General features: G+C 38.9%; 1 protein-coding gene across 1 annotated transcript in view; it reads right to left on the reverse strand.

Annotated features, from left to right (window-relative positions):
- Positions 1-568: 568 nt before the first annotated feature.
- CFAP36 (cilia and flagella associated protein 36) overlaps positions 569-12,234 on the reverse strand; it is a 32,849-nt gene continuing 21,183 nt past the window's right edge. The window contains exons 7-10 of the mRNA XM_079940518.1: positions 4,768-4,870; positions 1,562-1,701; positions 1,225-1,374; positions 569-737 (exon numbers count right to left, since the gene is read on the reverse strand). Coding sequence (XP_079796644.1) covers positions 636-737; positions 1,225-1,374; positions 1,562-1,701; positions 4,768-4,870 — 495 coding nt within the window. The 3' untranslated portion in view covers positions 569-635. The remainder of the gene's footprint in view (positions 738-1,224; positions 1,375-1,561; positions 1,702-4,767; positions 4,871-12,234) is intronic.

Below are 12,234 nucleotides of genomic sequence, written 5' to 3' on the forward strand. Positions count from 1 at the left end.
CTACTCTAACTCACCCAGTAGTTTCCACACAGCAGCCACACATCTTTTTTAAATGAACATTTTCATCATGAACCTTCCCTGCTTTAAAACTTTTCAGTGACTTCCAACTGCCACTATAAAATGTTTAAAACCCTCACATTCCCTACAAGCCTTGCAAATCAGCACCCTACCTATCTCCAATTCTGTGTGCTAACGCCCTCCCCTCATTCTGTCTGTATGCTAGCCATACTGACAGCCGCAGGACCCTGTTTATGATAAAACACTGCCCTTTTCCCTTCTAACAAACACTTGGCTCTTCACTTGGCCCCATGAAAGCAGGGACCCTGTCGATCTACTAGGCTACTGTATCCTTAGCATGCAACACAATGCTTAGCACAAACAATGAATGAATGAATGCACTATCAGTTAGCTTTCTATATCTTCTCTCCATGAGAGAACATTATTCAGAAATTTGTATTGAACTGGTCAGCATAAGTAACTGCCTTCCCCGCCACCCTTTACCTCAAATGTTTAATAGTAACAATGTTATATTTGCATTTACAAACACAAGCATTTGAAACTAACAGGCTCTGTTTAAGGATTAAATAATTTATTTTTAAGAAATTTTGAACTGCTTTGCTAAATTGTTCTTAAAATTACTTATTAATAACTTCTTCTTTAAGTTTCTCTGCAAGCAATCTCCTCTTTAGTAATGTTTGCTTCTCCTCTGCTGTCATTTCTGGTTTCTCTGTCATTTCCTTAAAAAAAAAAATAAAAGAAAAAAAATTGGCTACAGTAGAATAAGATGGGTTCATTTTCTAAAATTCCTAACATACTGCCTTGAACAAATATTAGAACATTCAGTAAATTTTTTAAAAAAGCCACACATGGACTGAGTTCCCTAAATCTCTTCTTTGTAAAAATCTCTTCTTGGGGAAGCCTTCTAGAGGTGGTGGCTAGGGTACTGATGCTGCTCTATGATAAAATATTTCAAAAGGCTCAGGTAAAACAGACGGCTGACCCTTCAGTGCTCAGAGCAGGGCAAGTAAAGAATGATAAAACTGCTACCATTTCTACTTCACAAAATCCTCCTATCACAACCATCTCACTGCCTAGAAAAGACTTATTATCAGGTGCTACACTAACAAGGAGGTTAATATGAATAGATCTACAAGAGCACATATGTTGATTTTGAGAATCCCATCCGTAGATTTGCAAATTTTCTCATACTAGAGCTAGCCATACCTCTACCTCCCCAGCAGGTTTTCCTTTCTGCTCCGAATTTTGTATGTGCTTAGTCCTCATATCCTTTCTCATGGACATCAACTTATCTCTCTTCTGCTTCAGATAGTGTTCTCGTTGCCGGAGCTCTTCTGTTCCAAGTGTTGATAAATTCTGGGTCAAATAAGAGAAGGAAAAATCAAGTCTGCGTAAGTGGCACAGATACCCACTGACTGATTAAATTAGAAGTTTGAGTCCAAGACCGCAACAAAAGCCAAGTGTGTATGGCTGTTTACATTGTTTGTTCATAGTACTTTATCATTTTGCTCATAGTTCTTAAAAAGCAATATTTTTTACTTACTGCTATTGGTCCCTCAATGTTTGCATGTTCAAAGCCAGGAATCTTCAGGTCTTTTTGTGGGAGGGAGGAACTTTCAGGCAACGTTTCCAGCTTTCTTGCCAAAGTTTGTACTGACTGATCAGCAGAATGCACTTTAACTTCTGGCAGTAATCAGACAGAGACCAATTAGAATATTATAAGAAATATTAAGTTATTACACTAGGTTCACCAAAATGAGCTAGTGGTAATAATACTTTGGTCTTTCTCATACTCATTCGCTCAGCATGCATTGATTCAGTGCCTGCATTGTGCTAGGCACTGGGTGAGAACAATAAATGTGGTCCCTGTCCTCAAGGAGCTTGAACTACAGTTCTTGTGAATAATGACATTTCAACAAATAAATACCAAGCTCCTGCTGTTTGGTACTATAGCTACAAAAAGATATAATTCTTGTCTAAAGATCAGAACTGCAGTAAAATGTAATACAAGGTTGCCATACAAGCCAAATAAACAGTGCACTAAAATCCCTTACTTACAATGTAATTGGCTTTCAAACTTTTGCTTGCAGGCAAAAACTGTAATAAGCTATAATTTTTTGTATTGGAGGAATAAGTGCCAGTAATATCAATAATTTGTACTACATACTGAAGATAACTATAAACCTACTAACATATTTAAAAAATGAAGATTTTAAAGTAAGTAGAACGGGGAGATCAGCTTGGTGCTTTGTGATGACATAGAGGGATGGGATAGGAAGGGTGGCATGGAGACTCAACAGGGAGGGGATATGAGGATATATGTATACATATAGTTGATTCACTTTATTGTACAGCAGAAACTAACACAACATTATAAAGCAGTTATACTCCAATAAAGATGTAAAAAACTACATAAATACAGTAAGTAGAACTTGGAAGCGGATATAACATGAGTACTCAGTACCTTCCAGTTATTTGGTGACTGTGCCAAGAGACAGGATTAACATGCTAATTGCTTTTGAGACATCTTTTATTATAAGATAAGGTGGGTTTTTTTTAAGATAAAACATTTTCACTGTAATACATGGACTATGAAAGACAGCTGGTGAGACAAGCAAAGACATAAAAATAATGCCAAGAACTAAAAGCATCATGGGAGAACATGATATTCATGTCTCTAAATGATTAAAAATCCAGCATGGTAAAACCAGAAATAGAACTTTGCAGGAGCAAGAAACTTGCCCAAGGATCACTGCTTTAGCACAGGGTGAGTGGACTGACTGCAGTGCCAGGGAAGTTAGAAGAAGAAAAAGCTCTCCAGGCTCTTGGACAGAAAGGGAAGTCTCCCTGGAAGAGATGAGGCTGCCGCTAACACTCCAACCAACCTAGACAGGGAACTAGCTCAGAACTAACTTAAACAGAAATGAAGATGAGCTTCAACAAGTTGGTCAAAATATGCAGACAAAATTAAACATGCCATTCATATGATGGTGACTTTAAGCAGTAGTGGGCTTAGCCCCCAAATATGGAACCACAGAGCTGGGGACGAGACAGTAAAATTCTGCGGAGGGGGGAATCCCAGGCACATAAGCATTTATATTCAATTCATGTACTTGGTCTGGACAGTTCCTTGACTTTGTTGGTTATGAACACCTTTTATATTCTAACTAGAGAGAAAAGTACCTGAAGCCAAACTACTTAACTTCTCTGATTTCTAAGAATGGAGAATCGGAAAGCCAGCTAGCTTAAAGAAAGATCATCTCATCACTGGCAACCCTGCGTCAATCTGAGAACAGATGCTATCCATTTCCAGCAGGAACCAGGGAAAGACATGAGCAAAGGGATAAGCAGGAGGTCAAACACCTTTATGATTACTCCCACATTAGGCCTTTCTCATGGGCACTTTGTATGCAGTGATTGCCCGTAATATCAGATATACTCATTTTTCTAAAAAAATAGAATAGTTTTTAAAAATTAAAATCATTACTTTTGAAATTATCTGCCAGTTTCTCTACCGCTAATGTGCATAACTGAGTTACAAATGGCTTGAGATTAAGTTTTCTATAATAGTTTCACTTAATAGTCAGATAAGCAAATGTATTCAAATTATGTCAGACGCAAGATTAGAACAGTATATGTACTTAGGTCTATATAAAACAAAAAGCTAAGTTTGGGCCAGCAAATTTTAAAAGCACTCAAACAAATCTAAAGCAGGTGCTTTCACAGACATAATTCAAATGAGGTTATTCTACTCAGAACCTGCAGAATATGAAAAAAAGAAAAGGAATTATTAGATTTGCTAGGAAGGAAAAAGCCAGATAACTTCATAAACCTGCTTCTGTTTCATATGCCCCATTGTTTTATCAACTAAGCATTTAGATCCTTAAAACACTGGATACACAACAAGCCTATCTATCTCAATTATAAAACTTCTACAAAGTGTAGAAAAACACAAGATTTGGAGTCAGAAGACCAAGGTAAGTCACAGTTTCACTATTTAAGAGCTCAGTGATTTTGGACCTCATTCAAGTTCCTTGAATTTCTTATTTTAAAAAAATAAAAGAAAAATAAGGACCATAATATCTACCTCACAGAGTTATGCGTTTTTTTAATTGATAAAAGGACATGCACCTAAAAACCATAGAAATCCATTAAAAAAATGAAGTAAATTCATGATCATGATTCAAGTTCTGTTTCAGAATTACCTGTCTTCTTATAAAGGAAATCAGAAAACATATACTGAAAATGATTCGCTGCATAGTGAACAAGATCATCCACTAACATTTCCCACAAGGATTCTCATCAATTTTGGTTTCAACAATAGTTTCTGACAACTTCTAGATAAATTGGCTACCTGTTGTTTTCTAATTGTGTTTTAATTCAGTAGGAAAATATTATCTTTCCCTCTTCAGCTTCTAACTCTCAAACACCATGTAATTATGGTCAAGGAAGAGAGTACCAAATGTTATGTGAACATACCTTGAATGCTGTAGTCATGGCATAAAGCCTGGGGGCTTCCCCAAGGAATTTTGATCACGGCTCTGGGTTCCAAGCTTCACTTAGAAATTTGGGGGCTACGCCCTCTCTGTCAGCTATCTCCTACAAGCAACCACTTTAGCTAAATTCACAAAGAACATTAAATACCAATGGCCACTTTTTGAGGGTGAACTATGTATGAGAAAGTAACACACTCTTTACAGTGTTTATGTATGCATATTATTCAGAAATTTCAGTACATTTCAACCTTACCTGAGGGTGGGTGTGCAAAATGTTCACCATTCCCTTGGGAAATATTCATTTTTGCTGTTTCATTGGCATGCATCGGAGGCTCTTCTGTTTTAGCCTCTGATAGCTTCAGGAATCAACAATATAATTTAAAAAATACTTTAGATTAATTCTGAATAATTCACTACTTAAGGGATTCATACACATTAGTTTAAAAAATTATTGTCTACTGAATGGATAATAAATCAGAGATTCTATTTTTCCAAAGTTTTTAAGATGTTTCCACCATTTTTTATCTTCTACTTTTGAGGTAGGTAAACATTCTCATTTCCAATCATGCAGTGCTAAGAATAACTAGTTTGGTTAAGACTTTGGATTCAGAAAGAAGTGAGTTCAAACCTAGGCTTCACTCTTACTACTCATGTGACCTTGACCAAGACACCAAGAAATACTCTAAAAGAAATAAAATCACTGATTAATAAGGTGCTTTTTCACTTAAAATAATCTAAAAAATATAATAATAATACCACTACTATGATATGCCTGAAGCAACCACAAACTGGTTTACAGGTATACCTCATTTTATTGCACTTCAATTTATTGTGTTTCACAGACATCCCATTTTTTTACAAATTGAAGGTTTGTGGCAACTCTGCATCAAGCAAGTCTATCAGTGTCATTTTTCCAACAGCATTGCTCATTTCATGTCTCTGTGTCACATTTTGGTAATTCTTGCAATATTTCAAATTTTCATTATTATATTTGTTATAGTGATCAGGGATCAGTAATCTTTGATGTTACTATTGTAACTGTTTGGGAGCACCACAAACCAAACCCATGTAAGACGGTGAAACTTGATAGATGAAAGTTGTGTGTGCTCTAACTGCTCCACTGACCACCTGTCCCCTCATTTCTCTCCCTCTCCTCAGACCTCCCTATTCCCTGAGACACAAGAATGTTGAAATTAGGCCAATTAATAAACCTACAGTGACCTCTAAGTGTTCAAGTGAAAGGAGAATCACGGGTCTCTCACTTTAAATCAAAAGCTAGAAATGATTAAGCTTAGTGAGGAAGGCATGTCGAAAGCTGAGATAGGAGAGCCTTCAAGATGGCAGAAGAGTAAGACATGGAGATCACCTTCCTCCCCACAATACATCAGAAATACATCTACATGTGGAACAACTACTACAGAACACTGGCAGAAGACCTCAGACTTCCCAAAAGTCAAGAAATTCCCCATGTACCTGGGTAGGACAAAAGAAAAAAGAAAACACAGGGACAAAAGAATAGGGACGGGACCTACACCTCTGGGAGGGAGCTGTGAAGGAGGAAAAGTTTCCACACACTAGGAAACCCCTTCACTGGCGGAGATAGGGAGTGGCAGAGGGGAAGCTTCGGAGCCACGGAGGAGAGCACAGCAACAGGGGTACAGAGGGCAAAGGAGTGGGGTTGGCTGCATGAACACAGCCTGAAGGGGCTAGTGCGCCACAGGTAGATGGGAGGGAGTCTGGGAAAAAGTTTGGAGCTGCCTAAGAGGCAAGAGACCCTTGTTTCCGGGTACATGAGGAGAGGGGATTCAGAGCACCGCCTAAATGAGCTCCCGAGATGGGCGCAAGCCACGGCTATCAGAGCCGACACCAGAAACGGGCATGAGACGCTAAGGCTGCTGCTGCCGCCACCAAGACGCCTGTGTGTGAGCACAGGTCACTATCCACACCCCTCTTCCGGGGAGCCTGTGCAGCCCGCCACTGCCAGGGTCCCGTGATCCAGGGGCAACTTCCCCGGGAGAACGCACGGCGCGCCTCAGGCTGGTGCAACATCACTCCAGCCTCTGCCACCGCAGGCCCGCCCCGCACTCTGTGCCCCTCTCTCCCCCCAACCACCGGCCTGAGTGAGCCACAGCCCCCAAATCAGCTGCTCCTTTAACCCCGTCCTGTCTGAGCAAAGAACAGACGCCCTCAGGCGACCTACACACAGAGGCAGGGCCAAATCCAAAGCTGAACCCCTGGGCTGTGCGAGCAAAGAAGAGAAAGGTAGGGATTCCCTGGTGGCGCAGTGGTTGAGAGTCCGCCTGCCTATGCAGTGGACACGGGTTTGTGCCCTGGTCTGGGAGGATCCCACATGCCGCAGAGCGGCTGGACCTGTGAGCCATGGCCACTGAGCCTGCGCGTTCGGAGCCTGTGCTCCGCAACGGGAGAGGCCACAGCAGTGAGAGGCCCGCCTACCGCAAAAAAAAAAAAAAAAAAAAAAAGAAGAAGAAGAGAAAGGGAAATCTCTCCCATCAGCCTCAGGAGCAGCGGATTAAATCTCCACAATCAACTTGATGTACCCTGCATCTGTGGAGTACCTGAATAGACAACGAATCATCCCAAATTGGGGCAGTGGACTTTGGGAGCAACGATTTTTTTTTTTCCCTTTTTTCTTATTCTGAGTGTGTATGTGTATGCTTCTGTGTGTGACTGTCTGTATAGCTTTGCTTTTACCATTTGTCCTATGGTTCTGCCTGTCCGTTTTTTGGGGGGTTTTTTTAGTATAGTTTTTAGCACTTGTTATCATTGGTGGATTTGTTTTTTGGTTTGGTTGCTCTCTTCTCTCTTTTTATTACTTTTTTTAAAATTATTTTTTACTTTAATAACTTTATTTTATATTATTATTATATTTTTCTTTCTTTCTTTCTACCTTTTATTCTGAGCTGTGTGGATGACACGGTCTTGGTGCTCTGGCCGGGTGTCAGGCCTGTACCTCTGAGGTGGGAGAGCCGAGTTCAGGACATTGACCCACCAGAGACCTCCCAGCTCCACATAATATCAATCGGCGAGAGCTCTCCCAGAGATCTCCATCTCAACGCGAAGACCCAGCTCCACTCAACAACCAGCAAGCTACAGTGCCAGACACCTGATGCCAAACAACTAGCAAGACAGGAACACAACCCCACCCATTAGCAGAGAGGCTGCCTAAAATCATAAGGTCACAGACACCCCAAAACACACCACCAGACTCGGTCCTGCCCACCAGAAAGACAAGATCCACTCTCATCCACCAGAACACAAGTACCAGTCCACTCCACCAGGAAGCCTCCACAACCCAATGAACCAACCTTAGCCACTGGGGGTAGACACCAAAAACAATGGTAACAACGAACCTGCAGCCTGCGAAAAGGAGACCCCAAACACGGTAAGTTAAGCAAAATGAGAAGACAGAGAAACACACAGCAGATGAAGGAGTAAGGTAAAAACCCACCAGACCTAACAAATGAAGAGGAAATAGGCAGTCTACCTGAAAAAGAATTCAGAATAATGATAGTAAAGATGATCCAAAATCTTGGAAATAGAATGGAAAAAATACAAGAAACGTTTAACAAGGAACTAGAAGAAATAAAGAGCAAACAAACAATGATGAGCAACACAATAAATGAAATTAAAAATTCTCTAGAAGGAATCAATAGCAGAGTAACTGAGGCAGAAGAACGGATAAGTGACCTGGAAGATAAAATAGTGGAAATAACTACTGCAGAGCAGAATAAAGAAAAAAGAATGAAAAGAATTGAGTACAGTCTCAGAGACCTCTGGGAAAACATTAAATGCACCAACATTCGAAGTATAGGGGTCCCAGAAAAACAAGAGAAAAAGAAAGGGACTGAGAAAATATTTGAAGAGATTATAGTTGAAAACTTCCCTAATATGGGAAAGGAAATAGTCAATCAAGTCCAGGAAGCACAGAGAGTCCCATACAGGATAAATCCAAGGAGAAACACACCAAGACACATATTAACCAAACTATCAAAAATTAAATACAAAGAAAAAAGTATTAAAAGTAGCAAGGGAAAAACAACAAATAACATACAAGGGAATTTGCATAAGGTTAACAGCTGATCTTTCAGCAGAAACTCTGCAATCCAGAAGGGAGTGGCAGGACATATTTAAAGGGGTGAAACGGAAAAACCTACAACCAAGATTACTCTACCAAGCACGGATCTCATTCAGATTCGATGGAGAAATTAAAACCTTTACAGACAAGCAAAAGCTGAGAGAGCTCAGCACCACCAAACCAGCTTCACAACAAACGCTAAAGGAACTTCTCTGGGCAGGAAACAAAAGAGAAGGAAAAGACCTGCAAAAACAAACCCAAAACAATTAAGAAAATGGTAATAGGAACATACATATCGATAATTACCTTAAATGTAAATAGATTAAATGCTCCAACCAAAAGACATAGACTGGCTGAATGGATACAAAAACAATACCTGTATATATGCTGTCTACAAGAGACCCACATCAGACCTGTGGACACGTACAGACTGAAAGTGAGGGGATGGAAAAAGATATTCCACGCAAATGGAAGTCATAAGAAAGATGAAGTAGCAATTCTCATATCAGACAAAATAGACTTTAAAACAAAGACTATTACAAGAGACAAAGAAGGACACTACATAATGATCAAGGGATTGATCCAAGAAGAAGATATAACAATTGTAAATATTTATGCACCCAACACAGGAGCACCTCAATACATAAGGCAAATGCTAACAGCCATAAAAGGGGAAATCGACAGTAACACAATCATAGTAGTGGACTTTAACACCCCACTTTCACCAATGGACGGATCATCCAAAATGAAAATAAATAAGGAACACAAGCTTTAAATGATACATTAAACAAGACGGACTTAGTTGATATTTATAGGATATTCCATCCCAAAACAACAAAATACACTTTCTTCTAAAGTGCTCATGGAACATTACCCAGGATAGATCATATCTTGGGTCACAAATCAACCCTTCGTAAAATTAAGAAAATTGAAATCGTATCAAGTATCTTTTCTGACCACAATGCTATGAGACTAGATATCAATTACAGGAAAAAATCTGTAAAAAATACAAACACATGGAGGCTAAACAATACACTACTTAATAACCAAGAGATCACTGAAGAAATCAAAAAATACCTAGAAACAAATGACATGAAAACATGACAACCGAAAACCTATGGGATGCAGCAAAAGCAGTTCTAAGACAGAAATTTACAGCAATACACTCCTACCTTAAGCAACAAGAAATATCACAAATAAACAACCTAACCTTACACCTAAAGCAATTAGAGAAATAACAAAAAAAAAACCCCAAAGTTAGCAGAAGGAAAGAAATCATAAAGATCAGATCAGAAATAAATGAAAAAGAAATGAAGGAAACAATAGCAAAGATCAATAAAACTAAAACCTGGTTCTTTGAGAAGATAAACAAAATTGATAAACCATTAGCCAGACTCATCAAGAAAAAAAGGGAGAAGACTCAAATCAATAGAATTAGAAATGAAAAAGGAGAAGTAACAACTGACACTGCAGAAATACAAAGGATCATGAGAGATTACTATAAGCAACTATATGCCAATAAAATGTACAACCTGGAAGAAATGGACAAATTCTTAGAAATGCACAAACTTGTGAAACTGAACCACAAAGAAATAGAAAATACAAACAGACCAATCACAGGCACTGAAATTGCGACTGGGATTAAAAATCTTCCAACAAACAAAAGCCCAGGACCAGAGGGCTTCACAGGCAAATTCTATCACATATGTAGAAAAGAGCTAACACCTATCCTTCTCAAACTCTTCCAAAATATACCAGAGAGAGGAACACTCCTAAACTCATTCTACGAGGCCACCATCACCCTGATACAAAAACCAGACAAAGATGTCACAAAGAAAGAAAACTACAGGCCAGTATCACTGATGAACATAGATGCAAAAATCCTCAACAGAATACTAGCAAACAGAATCCAACAGCACATTAAAAGGATCATACACCATGAACAAGTGGGGTTTATCCCAGGAATGCAAGGATTCTTCAATATATGCAAATCAATCAATGTGATACACCATATTAACAAACTGAAGAATAAACACCATATAATCATCCCAATAGATGCAGAAAAAGCTTTTGACAAAATCCAACACCGATTTATGATAAAAAACCCTCCAGAAAGTAGGCACAGAGGGAACTTACCTCAACATAATAAAGGCCATATATGACAAACCCACAGCCGACATTGTCCTCAATGGTGAAAAACTGAAACCATTTCCTCTAAAATCAGGGACAAGACAAGGTTGCCCACTCTCACCACTATTTTTCAACATTGCTTTGGAATTTTTAGCCACAGCAATCAGAGAAGATAAAGAAATAAAAGGAATCTAAATTGGAAAAGAAGAAGTAAAGCTGTCACTGTTTGCAGATGACATGATACTATACATAGAGAATCCTAAAGACGCTACAAGAAAACTACTAGAGCTAATCAACGAATTTGGTAAAGTAGCAGGATACAAAATTAATGCACAGAAACCTCTTGCATTCCTATACACTAACAATAAAAAATCTGAAAGAGAAATTAAGGAAACACTCCCATTTACCAATGCAAAAAGAATAAAACACGTAGGAATAAACCTACCTAAGGAGACAAAAGACCTGTATGCAGAAAACTATAAGACACCGATGAAAGAAATTAAAGACGATACAAACAGATGGAGAGATGTACCATGTTCTTTGACTGGAAGAATTAACATTGTGAAAATGACTATACTACCCAAAGCAATCTACAGATTCAGTGCAATCCCTATCAAACTACCAATGGCGTTTTTCACAGAACTAAAACAAAAAATTTCACAATTTGTATGGAAACACAGAAGACCCCGAATAGCCAAAGTAATCTTGAGAAAGAAAAACGGATCTGGAGGAATCAGGCTCCCTGACTTCAGAGTATACTACAAAGGTACAGTAATCAAGACAGTATGGTACTGGCACAAAAACAGAAACATGGATCAATGGAACAGGATAGAAAACCCAGAGATAAGCCCACACACATATGGTCACCTTATTTTTGATAAAGGAGCCAAGAATATACAATGGAGAAAAGACAGCCTCTTCAGTAAGTGGTGCTGGGAAAACTGGACAGCTACATGTAAAAGAATGAAATCAGAACACTCTCTAACACCATACACAAAAATAAACTCAAAATGGATTAAAGACCTAAATGTAAGGCCAGACACTATAAAACCCTTAGAGGAAAACATAGGCAGAACACTCTATGACATAAATCACAGCAAGATCCTTTTTGACCCACCTCCTAGAGAAATGGAAATAAAACCAAAAATAAACAAATGGACCTAATGAAACTTCAAAGCTTTTGCACAGCAAAGGAAACCATAAACAAGACAAAAAAACAACCCTCAGAATGGGAGAAAATATTTGCAAATGAAGCAACTGACAAAGGATTAATCTCCAAAATTTACACGCAGCTCATACAGCTCAATATCAGAAAAACAAACAACCCAATCCAAAAATGGGCAGAAGACCTAAATAGACATTTCTCCAAAGAAGATATACAGATTGCCAGCAAACACATGAAAGAATGCTCAACATCATTAATCTTTTTTTTTTTTTTTGCGGTACGTGGGCCTCTCACTGTTGTGGCTTCTCCCGCCGCGGAGCACAGGCTCC

Source organism: Stenella coeruleoalba (genome assembly GCF_951394435.1).
Source record: "Stenella coeruleoalba genome assembly, chromosome: 13".
NCBI lineage: Eukaryota > Metazoa > Chordata > Mammalia > Artiodactyla > Delphinidae > Stenella > Stenella coeruleoalba.